Source organism: Phaethon aethereus (assembly GCF_964289735.1).
Source record: "Phaethon aethereus genome assembly, chromosome: 7".
Classification (NCBI taxonomy): Eukaryota; Metazoa; Chordata; class Aves; order Phaethontiformes; family Phaethontidae; genus Phaethon; species Phaethon aethereus.
The window spans coordinates 8,199,499-8,225,010 of NC_138583.1; the positions used below are offsets into that span (position 1 = coordinate 8,199,499).

Below are 25,512 nucleotides of genomic sequence, written 5' to 3' on the forward strand. Positions count from 1 at the left end.
CAACAATTTCTTTAATTTTCAAATTCACGATGTCATCGATGAATAGAAATTACTGTTCTCTGAAGGCAGAGTTCAATAGAATATTAGCATCACATTGACATTTCTATGCAGCCCAAGTAAATTGGGTCTTAACTTGGAACTAGCTGACAGAGACAATCTGACCGCCAGGTAAAAATGACGCTGCAATACCCCGCTGCACCACTGCTGCTTATTGTAGCATTTGGCAAGTTTAGTGTACTCTTAATGAGAACCCCTGCCATACTGATCTTACTGGACTTGACACACAGAACCCTGTAAACGGCACAAACCTATAAAAATGGTCTTTTCTACAACTGAATTCCATAGAGCAGGGTTTAGTCTGTTAACAGTCGTGTTACCTTTTCTTTACTTTTCACCCATTCTTCCCCAATTGGCAGAAAGCGAAAAAGGAAAATAAATAATAATAATTTAAAAAAAAAAAAATCAAACTCTCTATTTCTGTAGAGGTTGGAGTTATTGACACCTATCTGATTAAGCAATTAATTTTGCTTCTAAAATTGGTAGTACATCAACAGGTAAGTGCTAAGGAAGAAAGCAGGTTGTCTTTCTAATTGTATTAATTTACTATGAAGTGGAACAAGAACAACTCATGTTATAGTCTGCAAAGTGGTAAATGTATTAAAATGGCAATGGAGCACTGAAAAACTTTAGTATCTCATTCTCAATTCCCAGAGCAACCCACAGTCCCCTGTTTAATATACCATGTCCTGTTGGCCGTTTAATGTACAGTCTTCAAACTTTCCCGTTTCCTAAATAAGCTCCCTTACCGCAGGCTTGTACATTTTATTCTAATGCATATGGTTTGCTGCTTATTAGTTTGTGTAATGTTCCTGCTACTATGAAAGAAAAAAAAAAAATCCACAAGACAAGTTCTCATTTTATCTTGCACTTGTCAAATATTAAGATTCTCCTAGTCTGTCAGACTTCTAAGCTTGTCTAATGTCTGTCATTTGTATCCAAAATTAATAAAGTCTATCCATGCTGTATGATTTTCCAGTTGCTCCGATTCTGATTATACACAATAATTTGTAATTTAAATTCACAAAAAATGTGCCAACATAGCAATGTGTTTGCTTTGTCAGTTTTAAAGGCTTGGCCTTTATGACTCTGATACCAAAGCCCTGTGCTTTCCGCTCATTACAAAGTTCCAGTAATGCTTGGACTGACCAATTACTTCTGGTAATTTGATTATGTACCCTCTTTCTTTTATTATTTACCCATTTAAATGAGGATTGATCAGAACAAAGAGAGACAATGAAATACACTGCAATAAAACCAGTATGAATAACAAGAGTAGGAACTGAAGTCAAACCAGCAGTATTTAGGAAACACAGAGATAAGACTGAAATCCTGTCTTTAACTTCTATTGTGTTTTGCTGTGCCGGGTTGCAAAGAGAAGGATAACACTTTTACGTTCAGTAATTCAGAGGGCTATATTTGCAAGTGCAGCAGGGAGGGAGGGACAAAAGACAAAATCTCTGTCATGACAAAATGATTAACATTTAGCTCCTTACTTCCATCTTGACGATTTCTTGATTTCTCAAACAAAACATGATTATTAATATTATTATTCACAGAAATGAATGGTTCAGTACTGAGTTACATACCAGCATGCATGCACCTATCAATGGACTCAAAGGGTCATTCTCAAAATGGACAGAAACGTAATGATGTTTTTTGAAATCCCACTGGAGGGCACAACAATGCACCACTGATAGGACTTTAAAAAAAAAAAGTAAACCACCTAGCCTCTACCTACCACTTTCTTTTAATCTAGGCCTGCAGGGACAACAGTAATGCTAAAAATTTAAAGCAGTCTCCTGCAACAAGTCTAAGTGAGGGTAAAACCTTTAAACACTTCGTTTGAAACATGATTATTACACGTAATTTAACATTTCTGCAAATGTAAATTTTCAGCTACATCCTAACTCCTAAAGAATACAAAAAGCTGGCAGAATATCTTCCTTAGAACAAAAGAAAATAATTAAGAGTCCTAAATGTACAACTGACAGAGATGAAAATGATAAATGGGTATCATGAATACAAAACGAATGGTAAGAAAAACTCCGAGAGAATGTTAGGCAGATATTCAAAGTAGAATAAGCTCTAAGGAACACCCTTATCACTCCTTTGTTTCATTAAACAGGAGTAATACATGGAGTCTACACACATTGCCCATGGCTGCAATGTATTGCAAATCTACTCACAACACACAACATCTAGTGAATCTAAACATACAGACACGAATTCCAGCCGGTCAGTGCCTGAAAATTGCCCACAGCCTTGATTGATCCAAAATTCAAGTCTTCTCAAGCACGGGATGTTTTCACAAGTCTGAGACCATATTTGGATGGTTTTGCTACAAATGAAGCACACAACATTCATCTTTATCACTTAGAATCTATGCCATTTCCTTAGACTGTATTCACAAGCCAAATTTGATATGCACAGTCAAAATAAACTACAGAGCAACTGCACAGAAGATATTGTTCCTTGTGTAGCATTATTTGAATAGAACAAAGAGACAACAAAACTTTTACCAAGCACGTGAATTCTAAGACTAGTAGTAATGCATGTAATTCATGCAAAATGTTCTGTGCTTTGAGAGCAGTAACAATATTTTCCGCAATGTTTTTTACAGTATTGTTGGATTCTTGTAGAACCAACCAAAAAGATCAGAAGGACCACTCATCATAAAAAGTGGAGAGCACAATGTTAATGTATTTAATCTGAAAACATCCATGTTTGTTTGAGTCTTATCCTGCACACAGAACCAACTGCAGAGTAACTCTGCAGAACCTATGCGGGCTCTGGCATAGCCTTTGCAATCGGAGACAAAGACAAAATTTGAGGGTGAAATCAGTCTGGAAAAAAATAGGCAAATAAAGTTCATACAAATACTCCCCACCTTAGCATCTTAAGGTCAGCCAAGGATTCTACACACCCTTACAAGCAAGAAAAAGCAAGTATTACGTATAAACAGTTAAGTATTTCTCCTCGGCCGTTTTAAGTTGGTCAAGAGGAGACTCAGGATTACTACACTACTAAATTTCCAGCAGTGCAATGGGAAGCCAAACCATAAAATAATTCAGATAATAGTCTTAATCATGAAACACTCTAAAAGACTCCAGCTGCTGTCTTTTCAAGCCCATCCTGAGGAGATACAATATAGTCTACATACTCAATGTTGTTTTTCTGAGCGCAATAGCTGGAAATACATAATGAAGTCTTAGCTTCCAGAAGCAATGCAGTGGATTGGAGAGAGACTCAGAAAGCACGAGGTTAGTTAGGGTTGATGAAAGTTACAGCTAGGAACCTATTTCCCAAAACAGAAGAACAAGAGAGTGAAGCTCAGCAGGCTGGAGCTGGTGGAAGCTGGCGATCAGCCTACACTGAAGAAGGGGATTGTAAGGACAAAATTTCCCCCTCTTCTCTGTTGCGAGCAACCTGCAAATGACTCCTGCTTCGGGATCAAAGGGTGAAAGAAATAGTATAAATAGTATGGGAACTGGGTCATGACCCCTTTCTCTCCCATCTGCATAGCTGCACATGGGCTACCTCAGCTTGTTCACTTCAGGTGCTCACTAGGTACAGGGAAAGGAGGACATGAAGAGCACGCTCAGCCCAAGTATATGGCTCTCCTTCAGTACTATTTGGCAGCTTCTTCCCATATTTCTGGTGCCTCATAATATTGTTGCAGTGTGTTCGGACTCTCATAAAAGAATCAAGCGTTATGCTTTGGATAAAGTCCATCCCTTTGCCAAATGTTTTCCCCATTTAAGTCCTAATAAAAACATTTTGAATGATTACACTGAACCTAAATAGTGTTGAAGTCTTCCAAAAGTCTAGCACACTACAAAGAACAAATAATACAAACACTGAAGAAAACAGTTGTTTTGTTAATAGTCTATTTACACAGCTGGGATCTTAGGAATTTTATCCATCTGTATATTTAGTAAGCAAGGCAAATTAATGTGAAGAATTGCCATTTCCTAAGTGGAAAAAAAAAAAAAACACCCAGTAAAATTAAAAGAAGGCTCCCCACAATCTGTCTTTCTCTGCTCCATTCCAGATAGACATGCACACCTCCCCCGTAACCATGAACCACAAAGTAACTGGAGAGGATTCTTCACAGACAGATGTAATTTATAACAAAGACAGGAAAAGGCAACCCTAACTCAGAGCTTGCTGCCCTTCCTATAAAGTTCACCTCCTTACCAAGAAAAAGCAGAGAATAATTTGTTTGGTTTCTGTACTCAACTCCTTTTTCTTTTATTGTAAAAAGTTTCCATTGTCCTTTTATGTTTTGATTATTGAGTAAGTTTAAAGACTTGCCAAATAGCCCTAGATTGTTAACAGACCACCACTATTTAACTTTGAATGCTTTAAAAAAATAAAGGCACAGTTCACATTAATATTCTGTGCCCTCATTTTATTTATTATCTTTTCTTTGAAATTTAAACAATTTTCCTAGCTAAGGTTTATTAAATGTAAGCCTGAGTAGCAATATATGTTACCTCACATACCAGCCAGACGTCCTATAAAACTCAGCTTTCTAATTAGTAACACTGCATTTTGCTGAGCTTAGCATATTTATAGGAAAACAAAATAACATTTTATAAATTAAATATTCAAATACATCAGATTCAATGTTCAGTAAAAATACTTTATGTTGTATCTTATGACAAGTTGTAAAATCCAAGGTGAAGTTAGAAAACATACAAACTTTCTGGTGCACTTTAAAAAGGGACTTTAAAGGATTGCAAAACTTGTTGTATTTAAACTTTGAATACATTTGTCCTCGTAACACCAACTAAAAAGATAAAAATCTATAAAAATGTATATTGATTACAAATCATCACAGTAAAGAAATGCTATGCTCCTTGCTTATATGAATAAGGTCAACACGTTATTCATAACATAAGGTCACAAGATGTATGAATTTGATACACAAATACTCACCCATGGGCATACACTCCCATGAAATATCACATCACTTGTCCATTCCACAGATACTTTTAGGAATACAATTTTATCTTCAGGATGATGAAAAGCTGCAGATAAAGGTACGGGGTATAAAAATAGTTCCTGGATCTCTGCCTGCTAATTAACAAAAATTATGTTGGAAATTTTGGAAATAGGGCAATTGCTCTGGCAAACCAGTCTCCAGTGAGTCACACCGGAGCAGCAAGTACCCAAATGGTACCTGCTGGCAAACAAGTAAAAATAAAAAAAGCTCAATTTGAACCAGCAAAATATAAATGAAACACAGTACTTCTTGAATAACTCCTTGATCCATGCTATGTTACATGGAAGAGTTTAACAAAAATAGTATTGTTCTGCAGCAGACATAATGCCATGGGATAATTCAACTGCGTCCTTTGTATTTGGCAGATTCCTTACAAACATCATTCTTTGAACTACCTAAAAAAATAGGACGTAGTTTGCAAATTACTTTCTGCCAGCAAATTACTTTCTACCTGGTTCTCACCAGCTTACTTACAAAGCTCTTTTGACACAGTTTGCCACACTGGCTGACCTTGTAACCTGCTTTCTATATTCCCAGCTCCCCAACAACATGCCTTACGGACAGCTGAGGGCACACTGCAGACCCCAGAATCATGTGGACCTTGCTCCAGCAGAGCCAACTACGCTGTATGGCGCCAGGATGGAGCTTGGGCTCTGAAACGGCCTTCAAGAGGTCTGCTTTGGAGTGAGGGAGTTTAAACAGAGACATGTAAGAATAGCAATTCTGTTAAAAGTGTTTATTTTTTGTTTTAAACTGGAATTAAATCAAACTGGAAAAATCTCAGAAGCTTCTATATAAAAAAAAATTACTGATGTTTGCTCAACTCCAATTATCTTATTTTATGTCGGTCAAGTAAAACAAGAACTCCCAAAGGGCATCAACAGAGTAAGTTATTCAGGAATACTAGAAAAATAAAACAAAATTAATATCCTAGTAGTCTACCTTCAGGTACTTAACCACTTTAAAATTTCCGCAAATCAATACATTTCTGCCAATCTCATTGTCTTCCATTAAAACTTACATACTGATTGATAAATATTTTTAAATATGTACTGTAGTCTTCTGATACAGCACTTAGTCATTTGGATCTTACAACATTCTGATGAGTAGCAGAAACATGCTGTCATTAATATACTGTCTGTCCTTCCAGTCAAAGCCTACAAATCCTAGTTGACTTGCATTCCAGCAAGTAAGCCATTACTGCTGTTACCAGAACTATGTATGTTTACACACACACGCATACAGAAATCAAGCCACTTTCTAAATAAATAATTAAACTCAGAGAGCACATCTGTGTATATATTAATTCCTGCACAGTTCCGGAAATGTTTTACTGCCAACAATTCAAGTTTTTTTCCCCTCTCTCTCATTTGACATCACACAGTCAAAAAAAGTGATACTTTGTCAACTGTACAACTGCAATAAAAAGTTATGATGAGCTTAAAAATTTTTTTTTGCTCTCGTGTCTTTAGCTTTTCATCCTCCAGGGTGCTGAGCAATGTAACCCCACTCACTTCTCAGTTTAACTCTGTGTACATGAATAGGTCCATTGAAATAAAAGTTCCCAAGTGCTTAAAAAGAGGCACTTGTTTAAACACTGGCTGGGTCAGAACCATAGTGCTCTGCATGCTGAAGGCATAGCCTATGTCAGCTATTCGGCATTTTTCCTGCCTTAAGTTTTACTTTCACAAGTTCACACATTACTGAATTAAAAAGCATGTTTGTTTTGTATTTGACGTTTTCTAAGAAAATAATTTAAAAAACATTTTGTCAATCATTCTCTAAAGGAAGATTTGCAAAAGTACTCAGCACCAGCTTATGGATTCTGCAAACTCTGGAGTTTCAGGGCAGCATAGTTCAGCAATGTTAAAATAGCTGTAAAAGTCCATCAGCCTGCAACCTACATGGAAGCATAACTGTTAAAGGTCAGAATACCTCCACTACTGGAATATACCAAAGACAGCCTTTGAAAAACAAGGGTGGTTTCTACTGTGCAAGATATGCTTAAAATATTTCTAGTAATAATGCATACAATTCCAACAGACTCCATTTTTTGTTCAGACTAATCATAAGGCCTTCAAGATCACTCTGCTTGTAGCCATAGCAAACTTCAGATCAAAGGACTTAATATTGGTGATTTTTGTCACAAAACCCAATGGCTCTCCAGCTGTTTACTTCGGTAATCCAGTCTTGGGTACTACATCTGTAATGGACATCAAAAATTTCCCCTCAGACATCAAAAGACCAAGTACCAGTTTGCTAGTTTTAAACATTCATGACTGTAAAATAATGAATCTACTCCTGAAGCTGTAGTTTTGATCTTTGAACATGTTTTGAAGAAAAAAATAAGGACATAGAAATTAAAGAAAAATGGGATATAACAAAACTGTTTCAAAGATACATGATGCCAGACTAATTTCACAGTTTATTTAACAAGATAACCAATGTTCTAGACAAAAGAAAATGTGAGACACATGATCAGTTCAGAAAAGGGCAGGAATATCATACAGATGGGAATGAATGACCTTGTAGAATATTCACTCTTGTATTCAATGGCAAATGGTGAGATGACATTGTAGGGACATAATTTTTTTTAAAAACTACTGAGCACTGGGAGTACCTCAGCTGGAAAATACAGTAATAAAGGAGAACAGGAATAGCAGACCTATGACTAGACAGCCACATGACATGGGTATAAAATGTGCAACTGATTCTAGGACCTATCATGTAAGCTATCCCCAGTAGAGAACAAGAAAGCACTATTGATATTGTACAAGGCCTTGCTTTTATCTCAGCAACAATATTATGTGCAGTTTGGTCACTTATGTTCAAACAAAACTGATTTAAAGTGGAACAATTATAGAAAAAGGCCAACGGGATTACTAGAGGCTGGTATGTATGTAAGAATGCATGTATCAAAAGCCTACCTTAAAAGCAAAGATTAGAGCTGGCTAGCTTTTCTGGTTTAGCTAAATGAAGGCTGACAATAAGATTGCTGTCTCTTTATACACTAGAAAAATAAACACTGGGGATGGAATAAGAACTAAAGGTCAATACTGGCACAAATTGGCACAAGGACAAAACGCACGTAAGCTTGTCATGAATACACTTAAACTGGAAATTAGAAGTTTTATAACCATTACAGAAACCAGGCACCAGGGCAGCTTTCCTGCTATGTCAGCACTAGAGCTGACAATTGAAGAGGTCCCTTCCAGTCCTATGCTCTTATTTCCTTCAAAGTAGTCTTGATGTCTTTGCCATGGAGATATTTACAAAACAAAGCTACAGAAAATCAACTCAGTGGTTTTTAAGCATCACAAATATTTGAAACCTTCAAGCTTTGAAAAGCATGCACTCCGTTAGCTGGGGAATGCATCCCTCTAGTGTGAGCTGATACACTTATGGAAATGTTCTGGTTTCATACATCTTCAAAATGCAGTTCTCAAGAAATCATTGAGCAAATTTGTTTAAACAATGATTGATTAACCAATCTAAATATGCAACACCTAATGAGGATTACATATCAAAGTCGAGTCCCAGACTTCAGGTCTTTTGCCATCAGAAAAAAGCTTTATTAGCTTTCAAATAGTACATTCTTCCTACCCACCCCCTTAAATTCAAACACAGAAGGGATTTTGTTCAAACTTTCAAAAAAAACCCAACCCACAATTGGATAAAGACCAGACATAGTTCGAAAGCTTAATGTTTCAGCAAGTAAGGAGTACATGGAAAGAAGGCATTAATGGAAACTGTTTTGGAACTCTAAGTACAGAGGATGATATCTAGTGACTGCTATAATACTGAATCTGCACTGCCATTAAACTTAATCTTCGATATTTTTATTGCAACCTGACCTTCTATGACATCTCTAAAGAAAATTACATTGTACACTACTATTTCAAGAAGTCAAACTTAGCTAGTCATCTGGGCCATAAAATAGCAGATTACTCCATCAGGTTGGCTAAAGCAACTAGGAATAAAACTAGATTTACCAACCACATTATTTTTATTAGGAAATGTTTCAAAGCAGACATAATCCCAAAAGACCTTAGCCTTATTCCATCCAAAAATACACAACAGAGAGAAGCAAAAACATGAACTGCAGTATAAGGTACAATTTGTAAATGTGAGGAAAAAAAATACAAGATGTGCTGTAATATATGATCCTATCAAAGCAAAATAAATTAACTAAACATAGAAATAGAAGAGAATAAAATCTTCTACACAATTCATATATTAACAGTTTAAACCTTTGTTATAAGATCTGACATGTGTTAATAGGAATTGCTCCATTGAATCCCTGCACATCAAATCTAGTCTGTACTCCTTTTGCTTTCTTTGAAATTGCAGGCTAATATAGATGTACTAAATCACAGCTAGAAAGTAAAACCTCCAGAACAGGCAAAAGGGAAAAAACAGTATATTTAACAACAATATTCCTGAAGAACTCTGGTATGTTAGCACTACATGCATTTTATTCTGGATTATAGCCACAGAACAGCTAAAGCACTACTTCTTCTGTAATCGTTCTAAATGTGGGGAACAGAAAAAAACAAATGAATTTACTTGGCAATCTTAACACTTCTTAGTAATTCCTTGTACCATCATGTTTTCTAACAGGTATTCATGCATACATAATATATAGGGCTTTGCAGATCTGGAATGGAGGAGAAGTAAGGAATTTGATAGCTGGAAAGGCAAGTTTTAAATTTTAAATACTGCCAAAGTAGGTTAGACGTATGATGTGTGTTTTATCATCTAACCAAGCATTCATCTCTTTCAGTTCTAACCTTTTTTTCTTCCTAGGCAATATGATCACGTCAGGCAGCTTGGTTTAAAGGCTTTAGCGAATGTAAAAATATATTTAAATTAGCCATTGTTACTTTTTTTTAAAGACTTAACTACTGCTTTTTTATATATTTTACAATATATATTTTATTTTACATATACTTATGTAAATATATTTACTGTACATTTTACAAAGGTGGTTCTATTATGTAGCTGCATCAAATATAGAATATTAATCAGACTGTGAAGCTCCATTAATTATGTGCCACATTTAAGTAACTTAAATTTTGTTAAGTGGCATGGCCACAAATATTGTATGCATAATCTAACTGAGCTTTGAGTCATTTCCCTTCTCTTGTCTGATTTTATTCTACACAGGAAGTGACAGGGTCATTTGCAAATAACTGCAGCAAAAGATCAAAAAGGAAACCTGATTGAGAACCCTGTATAATTGCCTGTGCTAGAGAAAAAATAAAATCCAATGAGTTTACAATCCATTGCTATAAGACTTCTTTGGAAAACACATACTGCAGTTTCTATGAAACAATATCCATTACAACACTAAGTACTGCATTTATTTGTTGTAGCTGCATCTCTTTTAAAGAAGCAAGTCTTCTCATCAGGCTGTACTTTTGGCACATGTGGAGCACAAATTTCACTGAGCTAACGCAAGCCATTTCAGTTGAAGCAAGCAATTTCACTGACTTGTCGCAAAGTCTTGATTTGTAAAAGGAGATAAAGTTGTAGCAAAAGAACTTGAAGTCTATGCTAGATTCATCTCTCATCACATTTTAACACATAAAGCAAGTGCAAATAATGCCATAAATTTGTATGTGTAGCTTCAGTGCCTTAACTAGTTACTTATTGAAGAACAATGTATCACCCTATCAAAATAAACTCCACAGGAATATAAGTATTGATTTTCTTCGTCATTGCAGTATGGTTGGACAAATTACAGACTCTCTGCCATGGAACTCAGAATACAAAACAGATAGATTAAACTGAACTAGCGCATAGGTAAGAAATGGCAATTTTAGCCATAACTCTTTTTATGGCCATGAAGGTCTTTGTGACAGTTCTAATTGTAGATTGCACTTGTTCCTTTGATGGACCATCACCAAATTAATTCACAGAAACACATTTCTGCCATTCACTTATGGAGGTGGTACCTTAAGCAGAGGTGGTACTCCCCAGCTGACAGACTCTGCAGAGCAGTCACTCTTCCGTGGCTAGGACAGTGTACACCGATCTCAGACATTCAGAAATCGGTTTTAAGAAAACACAAAAATATTTCTTTTAAGCTAGTCTACAACTGATAACATACATTACCCAAATTTACTTAAGAAATTACTTAATCAAAGCCCCATTAAAAATAATTTTACTAACTAGAAAGTGCTAACCAGCCATTGATCTGGCTAGCTAATATAAAAAACCAACTCTAACACAGTAATACTGAAGTCCTGCTCTACTTATGTAATGACAGTTTTGTCAGTGATTTCATCGTAGTTGGAATTTTAATCCACCGCACAAATGATGAGAATAATTTCCAAATATTTGAAACCCTTCCTTTTTTATAATATGGCTATTTAAAAGCAACACAGGAAGAAATTATCCCACATCATTTACAGAGTCAAACCACCACCTTAAAGTGTAAAGAAAATTTTCCAGTGTGTTAACTTTAACTTCACTGGGTACTGATAGGCTAAATTATAATTGCCATCAAAAAAATTCCACTACTGTGCCCCTCTGAGCAACCAGTTTTCTCCTAATACGAATTATAAATGTAAATCTTTTTCAATGTATTGTAACACACATCTTCAAAACACACAGTCAAGATAAAGGGAAGGTTTATTTGATGAATTGAATCTGTCCATTTGATTAAAAGCCACATCCTGCATCAATGCAATTTCCTATGTATTTTTTCACATATAAGTTAGAATATGTGGCAAAGTTTATAGTCAAGCCAACTCACTATTATTAACTGAATGATTTCAAAACACTGAATTTCTAGCTAGCTTGTTTCTTTACAGTCAGTATAATTAACTGTTGGTGGCTGCAGTAGAAACAAAACTCTGTACATACACATGTGTACATAAATATTAGGACTGTGGTCAGACTAGGCTTGGTACACAGCCTTTTCTGATTTTGCTTGCTGATTTTAAATGGAGTCAGACTCATACATACACAAAAGTATTCCTGATTTAACACAACTAACATCTTAACCAAGCAATGCATTTACACTTTTTTGAAATCCAAAATTAATTTTGAATATGAGGATCAAAACATTTAACTTGTATTCTTTAATCAGCCATTTTATGTTAGTAATGCAGTAATGTTGACACGAAGTTGCTTTGAGCAATATAAAACATATGCCACGTTGCATTCATTAAATAATTGCATAATGAGTTCCATCTATATAAATGACTTACCTCATTACTTATCACAAGTTCTTCTCTAAGACTGTGAAAGAGGTATTCATATAGTTTATAGTGTTTAAATAAGCTGGAAAACAAGATAAAATACTACAATTACATCTGGAAGTCTTTGGAAAGGTAACAATATTAAAAATTCTGTTAAACTAAGAGTTACACTCCAGCATGGTAATACTCCAAATTTTAAAAAGAAATGGTTGTTTAACTTGAGGTATAATATGCAGAATATTTAATTTACATGATTTACTATGAGATAGCCATAGAAAATACACTATGATACCTAGAAATACATCCACTTTGTCCTTACGAAATTGAACTCAGAGAAGAAAAATATTACTCTGAGAGAAGTAATTCCTGAAACACTTATCACCAGGATACTTATGCCTTTAATATCAGCAATAGTGGACAAAAAGGAAACAAAGCCAAATCAGCTTTCAGATTCTGGGATGGGCTGCCAGTCCAGGGAGCAAGTTTGATCTTGGAACACCAAAACAATAAAGAATAGAAGCATTTATTCTCTCAAGGTCATGTTTGAAAAACCGTTGTATTATTTCCTTAGAGGAGAACTAAACAACTAGATTGACACACTGGAGTTTTGTGTAATACAACAAAGGTAACTTTAAATAGACTTTCTTAATGGCCTAAAGTATTTATCTTCCTTAAAACATATATGGCTTTCCTTTTCACGTTTTAAATAATTTTCCTTGTTCCCCTTCCTAACGTTCAACGATATGGCATTTGTTTAACCAAAGGTTTGGTTTGTCACAGCCCATTTGTTACAACTACTTGTTCTCTTAAAATCACGATACAGAAGTTCTGGCTTGTGTCATGTCATTTGGACATATGATTTAAAACACAGCTCTGTGATTTCATAGCAAGTCCAGGTTGAAGAATGATCCCAAGAGCTTATCACACTCCTGCCTGATGTACCCATGAAAGATACAGCAAAATTTGCAGGGAACATCTGTAACTGGTTCCTGTGCTTTCCAGCTAAGGACAGGACACAGGTTCTTTTTTTCAGAGACACACCAACTGGGATGGCGATGCCTCTTTGCTTGATGCTTGCAAGGCCACATCTGGAATACTGAGGCCTGCTTGAGTAGGGACGCAATGGCCTCCAGAAGTCCCTTCCAACCTCAACTTTTCTACGCGTCTATGAAAGTACCTACTACACCCAACAGATGCAGTTATCTCACTGATGCTAAAGGACACTGCCACTAGCTGCAGGATAGCATGCAAATGCTACGAAAACATGTTTACAATACCAGTGCCCAGCCACACAACCCAGCACAGGCTGCTCTGAGATGTGGCATTACCCGAGGCTCTCCAAGAGCCAGACCCCATAGGTGTCACCCTGGCTGGCCGTCCCACAGCGCTGAGGCTTTTCTCCCACCCAGCAGCCTTCTGCATGGCCAGCAGAAGGGCTTGATCAGCCAGCTGCATGCAAAGCAAGAGGCTGCTGCGGAGGGACATAGGTGCCTGAAATACAACCCTGGCTCTAGGAGGTCCTGAGGAAGCCAGCTGTGGGAGTCGATGCCTGGTACGTGCTATTTAAGCTGACTGTCCTTCCCCGAATCGCCTGGTACCTATACAGTGCCACAGGCCACTGCCACAGCACCAGAGCTTCCACGAAACACTGCAGACCAGGGACGACTGGCTGTAATTCAAGCAGTGCTAAAGTGACAGCTAATGTACAGCAAGGGTTCTTCCAGCCCATGAAAGCAGCTCAGCATTAGGAGACTAAAATGGTGGCATGGCCTGCCTCTCTCACACTACAACTGCATTTTCCAGCAGTTAGATAAATGCAGCTGTGAAACTTTCAAATACATTTTTACCCAAATGAGCACAGACATTTTTGCACACATGTACAGATGCATTTCCTAATTTGGGGAGAAGTAACATGGCAGCCTCATTGAACATTTGGCTATTTAAGTGCCATATAAAAGTTTTATTCTACAGTTACATTTAATTCAGTCATTCAATTGCCCTTAGTTAAAAAACAAATTTGTCTACCAACTTGCATAACAGATTTGGTTACCATAAACTACAAGTTCCCTTCCCCCAAAGCACATAGGCAATTAGGTTGTTAAAATATTTGCCATTTCATTTGCAGTACATTTTTAATGCAGTACTTCATCAAAGAATTACCTGCCATGTTTCAGTGGAGATATAAGAATTATGTTTAAGCAGACTTCAGGACTTACCTGGAAATGACTCACACCAATTTATGAAAATACATGTCCCCTCACATAGGCACCTATTATCTGGTAAAATTCTAACAAGGATTATTTGCAAAATACAAAAAATATTTTATGAACATCACAGACACAGAAGAAATAAGATATCTATCTTTCAAACTGCACTGGCAGAACTTGAACATTTCAAACTTTTTTTTAATTATTTATTCCAGTGCCTTGAAAAGGAGCCAGATTTACAGCACCTGAAAATCAGCTCTTTCCCTCCCAATGTGTTATGATATTCTTTATGGACTATGTTACAGGTACAGATAATTCATAGTATTCCAGAAAATACAAGGCATTACTTTTGGCATTTCTGAATTTTATTTATGTATTTTTAAACAGAACTCTGTTCCACCTGGTACCCTTAATCCAATATCAAGAAAATAATTCCTCCATGTGATACTCTTTAAATCAAATCACATAAATTATACATCAGTATTTATTTCAAAAACAATGTATTTTTTCTTTCTCCCATCAGGCATCATATAAAATGCTTTTTTTTTGTATCTGTTTTGAACAATTAAAAAATTCCATAGCAACATTTTTAGCAATTACACAAAAATAATTTTACTCATGCAAGTAAGATTGTTAAGAATAGACCCTCTTATGATGTCATACGAGACTCTGAAGGTGATTAACAATGACATATTTCCTCAGCTCCACTGCTTCCTGAAAGAAAATGCCAAGAGCTATGTTGGTGTGTTTGCCCAAGGAGACAAGATAAGAAAACTGTCACCTTCCACCAAACCCGAAGGTGTCATTATAGTTGCTGCAGTTTGTGCCAATGTAGTTAAGCATTTGTCCCCGTTTTAGCTCATCTGTAAAAATGTGATCTGAACTAGAACATGTCATACTATCTTGAGTAGTAAAAAAAAAGCTACAGGTCTATTATTTAAAATGAGACAAAAAAGTGAAGAACAAGAAAAACTTGTTGAAGTAATACATTAATTTGAATTGTAATAGAAATAGGTTGACTGAGTTTTAAGTTCATAAAGTTCAAAATATACCCACATAAGAAGTGTGCTGATTCAGTTCTTATTTAGAGAAAAAAAAATATTCAAATGACTGAAGCAATGGATTGTATAAAATGGACACATAGGACACATGTTCAGTATATGTGTATATATCCATGACCTTGCAACAGCACATACTTGTAATAAATTGAGCAGTTTGAACATAGAACCACATAATTGGTGGCCCAAATACCATTCTGCTGCAAAAGTCTTGTGGCTTGATTGTATTCCCACACAGTTAATACTTTGGTGGTAATAGGACGGAGCACCTAATCTCTTGGATTAAATTCTTGCAACTGCGAAGGAATTACTTCATGGACATGATATCTTTCAATGGATAACTTACACAAGAGCTATAGACATGCTATTTGGAAAGAACATTTGTTCCGAAAAAATATACAAAAGGCACAGACAGGAAGGGAGAAGTAAAAGAAGTTGAGTGAGCCTTATTAGATGCCAAGTTTCCTTTTAGTTTAGGGCTAGTACTTGGCAGGATATTGGTCCGCCTTCAGTACAGAAATTTGAGATTTAAAGAGATGTTCTCATTTCATATGGGAAGAACCTGAATTTTTTTATTGTTTCCATGAAAAAGAAACAAAAGGAAAAAATGAGAGAGCAGGAGAAAGAGACAAACTTTATAGCCCAAGTGTAAGACAAATCACCTGTGATGGGTTTAAATCCCCAGTCTGAAACAGACTACCCTAAACTGGAAGGCTATCAGCCATCCTAGTATTTTTGTCTATCTTCAAGAGGAAATATTTTTCTGCATCCAAGAAAACACTCTGAAAAAAATCTCTTTGATGTGTTAAACTTTTCTTAGCAAAAGAACAGTCAGAAAATTCCCAACAATTCTATGTATGGATCAGTCATGACCTTAGTTACTTTTTATGCCCATCTGCCACAAAATCTCTCCCGCTAACCACCATTCAGGTCAGAAAATGGGCTGAAAGGTACAGATGTAGTACAGCGTATGAGCATATATTACAATAGCACCTTTTCCGTTTTCCATCTCCTTGCCCCCACCATTCATGAGCAATACAAGAGCTTGAGAACCATTCCATCCATCGAGTACATACTGGAAACAGTGGTATATGAGTATAGCCACTGTCCTAGCTATGGCATTTCAGTGGAGAAAGGTCTGTATACCTGTATATGGTTGGAGTTAAACCACAACAATAGGTTTACATGGAGACACATGTCTGGCTGCTATCAGACCCTTAATTTTTTTCTCAGACAAATAACTGAATTACCCCTGTTCGTATCTCTTTCTGTGTCTCTGTTTAAAAGCGGAGACCTGTCACAAAACCTTTTCATATAAATACTGAACTTTTGCTAACTTAGAAATGCAACATTTCTATGACTCATATAGGATTGGAGCCTTAATTCTGTAAAGTACATAGCTTTAAACCACTTAAGTAAGTCCATTACAGCTGTCAAGGCCAGAAAAATACTTAAAGTTCTAGACAAGGCCTAGAATTTTGTTCAACTGGAATCTAAAAGTAGGATGTTTTAAAAGCAAACCAAGAATATTTTCTATACACCACTCTCCCCTTTTCCTTTTATGACCCAAAACAAAACCCAGAAGGAAGCTTTCCAGCATAATCTTACATTTTGATAAACCTCCAGTCTAAATGTATTTACTGAGCTTTGACATCTTAGGCCAGATCTTTACTGCTACTTGCATATTCTCTCTACTTTTTAATGCTTTAAAGTTTGGTGTGTGCAGTATGTTGGCACAGTATGAACTTGTCCAATTAAATAATTTTAACTTTGATTTCCCACCACGTTAAACTATTCAAATAAGAGATAACAGATCTTGTAGACATAAATACCTGATATTCAAGTAATCAATGACTGCTTTTGCTTGCTCAATGCTGAAGAAACTCAAGTCACCACTTCTTTCTGAATCAGTTTCTCCTATTCCAGCCATTGCTCTTCCAAGTTCTTTTAAATTATCTCCTAAGGTCATATGTTTGTCTGCAAAGTAATCCCAAAGAACAAAAACTAAGTATAAACAAAACAGGGTGGAGTGGGGTTTTTTTGGCCAATTTTAATTATAAGGCTGTTTGAAATTTGAGAAGTTATATTATAAGCCATGTAGAAACTTAAAAAGCAACAGCAGTCAAACATTTTTGTCTGTTGCCATTATTCTTATTAAAAAAAAGTGTATTAAAATTCTATCACAAAATCACTGATCCACATTCATAACATAAGGATCACAATAATGGGTGTTTTAAATACTACAATTTGGCCTCTTATGCAGAGATAACCACAGGCAGAATGGTTTGTAAATTTGAGATGTATAGTATGTTTATCTTTAAAATAAATTTATTAATGTTTATGTATTGTAAAAGATTGTTCTTCTGACCATGCCCCTTGCAACATAAACCATTATTAATACAGGAACAGATATTAAAAAAGGTTAATCACTTTTTAAATGCTTACAGTCATAACTGTTTAAACCTGAATCTGCATAATACTCTGCACATATCATCGCACTTGGAGACGTTTTTGCACCCCCCAAAATAGATAATTACATTTTAACCCTGAAAATCAAAACCAAGTGCCAAAACAGCTTTGAATTAAAATTTAAATTATTTTTGTTGTCTTGATAAAGAGGAAAATTTGAAATATATCAGTGTTTTCTGAACCTTTAAAAAGAAAGGATTAATTGTTCTGATTTGCGTACAGTGTTTGCCATGACTAGAACCATGGTGGAGTTAAAAAAAGTTTCGAACACAATTTACTTGTTCTTTTTAAGTCTAAAAAAATCTAGAGTAGAAAATGGGGAAATATCCACCAGTGGTGAAATAGATTTATTTTTCTTATTGTTTTAATTCTCTACTGATCTGCTCCTTGGTTCTTTCTACAGAAAACAAATTAAAAAACTTACAAGATTCTTGTCTTTATAGTTTTGCCCTTTAGTGCTACAGCAATCAAAACCCTGAAAATTTCACCTCAGTTTTCAGTAACAGAGGCAGCACAATATAAATAACGATAATGGAAGAAATAAGAAAGAAATACAGAGAATGTGGAGGAAATAGAAGCCATGGGAAATGAGAAAGAGCAATAGAACCAGAAATATTAGTTAGTAAGGAAGTGAAGCCACATAACAAGATCATGAGAAGTCACAACACCCAGGCCCAGCTCTGTCACCAGCTAGTCCAAATTTTCTCTTTCCTTCGCACAATTGTTTTTCAGCCCCAACTACCTCTCTCAGGAAGGTTCTCACAGTACTTCTGTGAGGTAAGGAGCACTTTACCCTCCATGTATAGAAGATGAACCAAATCACATAAGTAATTCATCCTGGCTCCCAAACAACCAAAGCCTCCAGTTTCCAAACCTCAGTTTTCCACCCTCCTTTACCAGTCTTCAATGAGTTTCCACTACTCTCCTTCTCTAAATCCATTCTTCCTGCTCCATGCCATACTTGCCATTATGGTCAAATCAGCCTAATTCTCCAGGCTGCTTGGGTCCAGTGTAGGGAAGGGAGAAGAAATGGTCATTAATATAGAAGACGTTAGCATTTTGCTCATAGTTGAAATGTTTGTCTTTGAACTTGTACCAGCTGAGAACAGTAATTACCAGGAAATTCATCTCAGCCCTGGGCTACAGCATACTTTATAAGACAGATTATTTGGGGAACTTAGCTGTGAAACAAATAGAAGAAGTCTCCTGTAAGCATTTACAGACTGCATTTTCTTTCCCTAAAAGCCATGTATCTTAGCCAAATCCAAATGGATTTTCACACAACAGCAAAAAGTAAATTCACAATACTTCATGCATAGGAGTATTAGAGCTGTCAAAAAAAAAAGGGGGGGTGCACAAAATAATACTTCCCCCCCCACACCTCTGTCTGCAAGCCCATTGAACTGTTTTAGTTGTAATTTTATATATAAAAATTAATCAGAGGCAGACACTGCCATGGAAAATTTTAGCTTAAAGAGTTAAAGTTTGGCAAAGGTTTATGCAACTCAGATCCTGTTCCTGAAAAACATCAGTCAGCTTTAATAATCAGTTGTGCTACCAGCCTGCCTAGTACACACATATTACATACAGTCTCATAAAACTAATTTCTGACATGTTTCCATTCTTCTCCATTGTTATATTAATATAGTTAGCATATGTTAAGATACTTTCTCATTGGAAACAGGAAGGACAACTGGAATTCCAATGATCATAAAGCACGTACATTTTCTGTCAAAATTCCACGTCAGAAAGGCCCTTGAACTAAATGACAATGAAAGAGTATAATAACTATTATGAGCTTGATTTTAAATATTCATCTTCTCTTTGAATGGAACCGCTGAGTCTTTTTGCTCTTCCTCTGGGATGGACTTTTCTCAACATAATCACTTTCAAAGTGAATGTTAAGTAAGCATTGTGATCTCTGAAAAACGAGTTTTAGAGAATGCTGCTGCCATTTTTTCTGGTTGTTTTGTTCCCACTAGACCCAAGCTACATTCTTTGTTGCAAATTTCCCTGTAGCCACAGGAGCTATAGTCCTTTCATTGTCATTTTTCATCTTTGGCAGTGATGCCAGTTTACTTCCCCTCACCAGTCTTCAGTTAACCGCTATATTTTGTGCCAGAAGTACAGCATTTGCCATACAGAAAGCTGCTTGAGAGTTGACCTCCAAGGATAAAATAAATGTAATTCACCTGCTGTAATGCTACTGAATATCTCAAACAGCAGAGAAATATGCTCAAGGCTACAGTGAGTCAGTCACTGAGCCAGCTGGAATTGGAATGTAGGAGCTCCTTGCTCTCACTCTATTGTAATTGTTATTTATTTTACCATAGCAAAGATGAGGTCTCTTCAGGACTTGGCCCTTTTGTACCACGTACTGTACAAAGAATGAGGGATACTCTGCTAAAAAGATGACAGTCCTCTCTAATGAAAGTTTAACATCTGCCAATAAGAATTATTTTCAGGTACAAGATATAACATGCCAACATTCAAGAGGAAAATAAATCATTTTACAATTACTTGTAATTAAATACCGCTTTATTAAAATGACTGGAAAACATTCTTGCCTTCCGCTTCCGATATTTATTTTACAATTTTTAACTGTACTTACCAGTAAGGTTCTCCAACAGGAAATTTAATAGATCCATGAATCCTGTGAGCTGTATAAGACTGAAGTTCATTTCTTTAGCCCACAAAAATCCTGCAGTATAATAATCTATCAAAATAGCTTCTTTCAAAGATGTCTTTAATTGTTTAAAATTCAGAAATTCTTCCAGCTTTCTAGAATAAATTGCAGAGCAAAATAATGAAATTAAAAAATAAATTGCAAATTCCAAAGTTTAACTTAGCCTGCTTTTAATTATATCTATAATATTTGCTATTATTATATTACACATATATGTATATATCTTCCTGGAACTTAGCTACATCAGTTTCTAGATATGAACATTTATGATCAGAGAACATATCAACTGAAAAAAGTAAACACCTACAGGTTTCAACAGACACTATTTAAATGTTAAGATATGATTAATGAATAACAAAAATAAGAGCATTACAAAAACCAAAGAGAAATAGAGCTGAAAATCCCTGAGAAAAATCAGTCTTTGTCCAAGAAATGGTTTGTAGGATGGGATGGAACAATTAGTCTCCACTTTCTACTACCACTCTTTCACTCTGATTGAGATAGTTTTACAGTGCTAAAAAGATCTTGCTTCCCTTCAAGTATTATTTCTCATGCAGCCTCTGCAGAAGAATTACATTTGAAAATTAATGTAAATAATATAATATAAAATTACTGAAAGTACCTAACATATTTAGAAGTTTAAATTCCACTTTCATAATGGTCAAGACATTTAAGAAGAGCCTCATCCTATTTTACTGGCACACTGTGGAAATTTTTCCACTTACTTTAAATTGAAAAAGTAATGAAAAAAATACACTCCCTTGTAGGAGACCATGTTGTTGCTGACACATTTATGTCTACTCTATCCAAACATAGAAATAGTTATGTCTTTTATAATAATTGTGAGCATTTTTCCACATGAAGAAAGGGGATCAGGGTTAGGACTTCAGTTTGCAGTTCTTCCAATATTACTTCAGCCATATCTCATGTTTTACATTAAAGCAATCCTTGGCTTCTTAACTACACCTGACAATACAGGTGCTCGTTGTGATCACAGTTTCTAGTCTCCTGTAAAAGACCAAAGTCTTTTTTTCCTCCCCTCCTTCTCATTCCTTCCTAAGAAGGGCATTAATCTCAGACCTACTGATAGGCAACAGTTAGTTTTTCAGGATTTTCACCAAGCCAGTAGTAATATACTGTCAAATAAGATGAGTTTCTTTTAATTAAAATCTCAATAGCTAACAAAGTAAAGCATATAATCCAATCAGTTTTGTTTAAAACATGTATTTCTTTGTTCTGCATGACCAATTTGTATGGCTGTACACATGCAAGTTGGTTAAAAGCACTTAACTGTGTACTAAAATAGAAGTGGAATGTGGCCAGCTGAACTTTCCAAGGTTTGAAACAGTCCATATCCTCTCTTTCTGAAGCTTCTGCCAACTCTGTGTTTTCATAATCAGAGCTTCTCAGGGATTTAGATTTTCTCTGATGCTGCTAACAATGCCAGTACTCATCTTTTCAATATTCTGCAAGGCATGTCACTGACAACAGTATCTATAAATGATTGGGAAATGATGGAGCATTTAGACTTCCTAGTTACCCTGATTGCTATTTCTTCTTTCACGGAAGGTGCTGGCGTCCTACCGAGGCGGACTGCATGATAGATGGGAACGCAGGCCATCAAAAGTCTCATACTCAATCAGATCTATTCTGATTTCCTAACCTTAGCTGTGGCCTTCAAACTGCTCTTGTGTATAGACATGATGGACTGTGGTAAACTAACAAAATTTCAGTGCTGCTGCTAAACTGCTTAGAGTGCATAAAATACCCTATAACTATCCTCTTTTCAGTCAGATGCAGTATATACTTTATGATCCACTTGTACAGTGTGTATATATATAAATACATATGAGATCAGCCGAAACTAAGAAGAAACATACAATCTTTCAATGCTTTTCTTTTTAAACTTATTGAGAAAGTTTCACAAGAAACTGCATCCTTAATCACATTTTAGTTTCTGGTGAGGTGTACACTTCAGTCTCCTCTAAAATAAGAGGCCTATCACACAAGAGAAAACAGTAAACCAAAGAAAGTTTTATATTATTATTTGATGGGAACAAATTTTTTTCCAGTTTTCTTAAAAAAAAAAAAAATCCCAGAAAGAACGTCTTATTTTTCCTCAGACCACTGACAAATATATTTCAGGAATAGCATTTTAATCTCTCTTAAATGGTTTATGTATTCATAACAGACACAGTTGGACTTTTAATCCCTCCCTGCCCCCCAAACTAGGGGCATAAAAATTGAAAGCCCTTGGCTTTCAATTCACTAAGAATTGAACAGTCCTAAACAATTTGGGCGCTTCTGAAAAACACCATTCTTATATAAATTTAGAGTCTCAGACTGAACTCCTGGCCTCCTAAATTTAGCTGCTATTAAGCACTAATAACAAGGGAGAGTGTTGCTACAGGAAAGACAGGATGGGCTTATATCAGAAGTCTTCGGCTGCCTCCTATTTCCCCAGTGAACCATAATGGGTACCTACTAATACCTTCTTTGGCTTTCCATCCCTTTCTGAACTTTTAAAACCCTTCTGATTTTGCAATAACTCATGTTACAGTACAGAATCTTAAATGTTTTAACAAAAAAGTTACCGAGTGAGACTTATAAAAAAAGCTCAGTATTGGCCTGTTCTTATTTACATCTTAGTATTCCATTTACAGCATATTTAATACTACCGTAAACTCAGAAACCGTATCAATGTGAAATATCGGGGGGGGGGAAGGAGTCAAAGAAAAACCAGGATATATACAAAATACAGTAAAACAAAGTGAATCTGAGATCAACAGTACTTCTTCCTATCTTTCATGAATCATATTAAATATCATTGATTTAATGGAACAATTAAGAATTAACAACATAACCATCACAAAAGAAATATAACAAATGGTCTATAATTCTTTTTCATCATAATATTGGTTATTGGTTCTAGCATTATCATCATTGCCACTTACTTTTGAACTCCTTCTACATTCTGTTCTGACAAATTAGCAATTTGGGAAAGAGAAAGAAACGTCCGATTAATAACCTTCTTTCCACCTATGGCATCCTGATCTCGGTCTTCTTCCTACAGACACATGTGTATAGGAATATTGTTTTAAAAGGTTTATTTTATTATGTCAGTAACTAATCTAAATAACATTTTTATTTCGAGGAAGTATGCACGGGATTAATTCAACAAATGCCAAAAATGTAACAGAACTATAATTATATGGCAGCAACACAATACCCGAGCACATTTTCACTAGAGAAAAGCTAAGCAGATACATGGAAAATAGTATATTTATCTTAAATCCATGTGGGAACATAGTGACATATTACGTGCAGCACAAGATTAAATTAACTTGTAAGTAAAAACAATAGAAATATAAAGGTGCAAAAAACCCCCATGAATCTATATTTGACCAACATGATACTAGATTGCACAGTAATTAAATTTTAAAATCAGTTTCTGCTTAAGATATTATGAGTACACACACACATTACTGTGCTATTTGCTCTCCACCCTGTACTTGATTGCATTTTCAAATTTACTGTCTACACTGACTCTCTCCCTAACAAAAAAAAAAAAAAAAAAGTCCAAGATGTTTGCTGCAACACAATGATACACACAGAAGCAGCTGGCACTACCGTTCCAGGGAAGGTCTGTATATTTGTAATACAGAAGGCAGTTCCTTATAGAAAATACACGGATGTACCTGTTATAGGGGATAACAAACTAAGCATGAACTAACACTGCAATGCTCTTACAAAAAATAGAAACTTGTGAGGATATTTTATTTATGTATGTATTTATTTATGTATGTCACTGACCAAAAAACATTCGACCAGAGACTTCGGTAAGAAATCTCTGAAAGAAAATAGTGCGGAAAAAAATCCCCTGTTTTACAATAGCATATGTAGGCTAACCGAGGTGTCAAAGTACATTATAAAATGTGAGATGAGGCAGACTCTTTACAGAGGTGCATGACAGGGGAACAAGGGACAATGGTCATAGAATAAAGTCAGTTGGAAGGGACCTACAGTACATTAGCATGGGACAGCATAAAGAAAAATATTTCACTATGAAGATAATTAAGCATTAGAATAGGTTACCCAGAAAGGTGCAAGAATCTCCATCCTTGCAGGCTTTCAAGACTGAACTGGACAAAGCCCTGGTCAGTGTTGATCCAGGTCTGAGCAGGCAGCTGAACCAGCTCACATCTCGAAGATCCCTTCCAGCCTCATGACTGGGATTCCAATTGGCCTGACCTGCTTCTGCACCAGCACACAAAAAAGTCTAAGACCTGATCATAATTTACTTGTAGCAGGTATGCTTCTACATCTGTGAGACTTGCGCTTTACTGCTTTAAGTGCAGTAAGACACTTCTATTGCAGAATAATATTCCTAGGTCACCGAGAGAAGTGGAAGATTTCCTAACATGAGCTGATTTTTGAGCCTGAACAGCATTCTTCTGGGCTAATAATCAACTAACTCCAGCATTGGTCAAGGAGAGCCCCCAAACAAAGCTACACTGCTCCCCCTGCTGCTGCCAAACTGCAAGATATACTTAAAACTCTGGGACCAGCCGAATTACAATATTCACGACTGATGAAACAGGACTGAGAGCAACAAAGAACATTTACTGGACAGACTAGGTTTTTTCCTCTAATTAAGTACTAGAGTACTTTCACATGTATTTTAATATGAAAAATTATTGTTCCCAACTGTGAAGAAGTTAGTCTCAGGTATACTGTCTCATCAGAACGAGGGGAATGAAGTAAATGAAGGCTTCCATCACATAGTTACAAGCATGATATTAGTCTGCTTTTGTTT

At 35.9% G+C, this 25,512-nt stretch overlaps 1 protein-coding gene across 1 annotated transcript in view; it reads right to left on the reverse strand.

The window, feature by feature from the left end:
• The window catches only part of CABCOCO1 (ciliary associated calcium binding coiled-coil 1), a gene marked incomplete at its 3' end in the record, with an annotated part of 48,833 nt that overhangs the window by 18,031 nt on the left and 5,290 nt on the right, over window positions 1–25,512 (reverse strand). The window contains exons 2-5 of the mRNA XM_082002268.1: window positions 23,651–23,763; window positions 20,622–20,791; window positions 17,374–17,518; window positions 12,286–12,358 (exon numbers count right to left, since the gene is read on the reverse strand). Coding sequence (XP_081858394.1) covers window positions 12,286–12,358; window positions 17,374–17,518; window positions 20,622–20,791; window positions 23,651–23,763 — 501 coding nt within the window. The remainder of the gene's footprint in view (window positions 1–12,285; window positions 12,359–17,373; window positions 17,519–20,621; window positions 20,792–23,650; window positions 23,764–25,512) is intronic.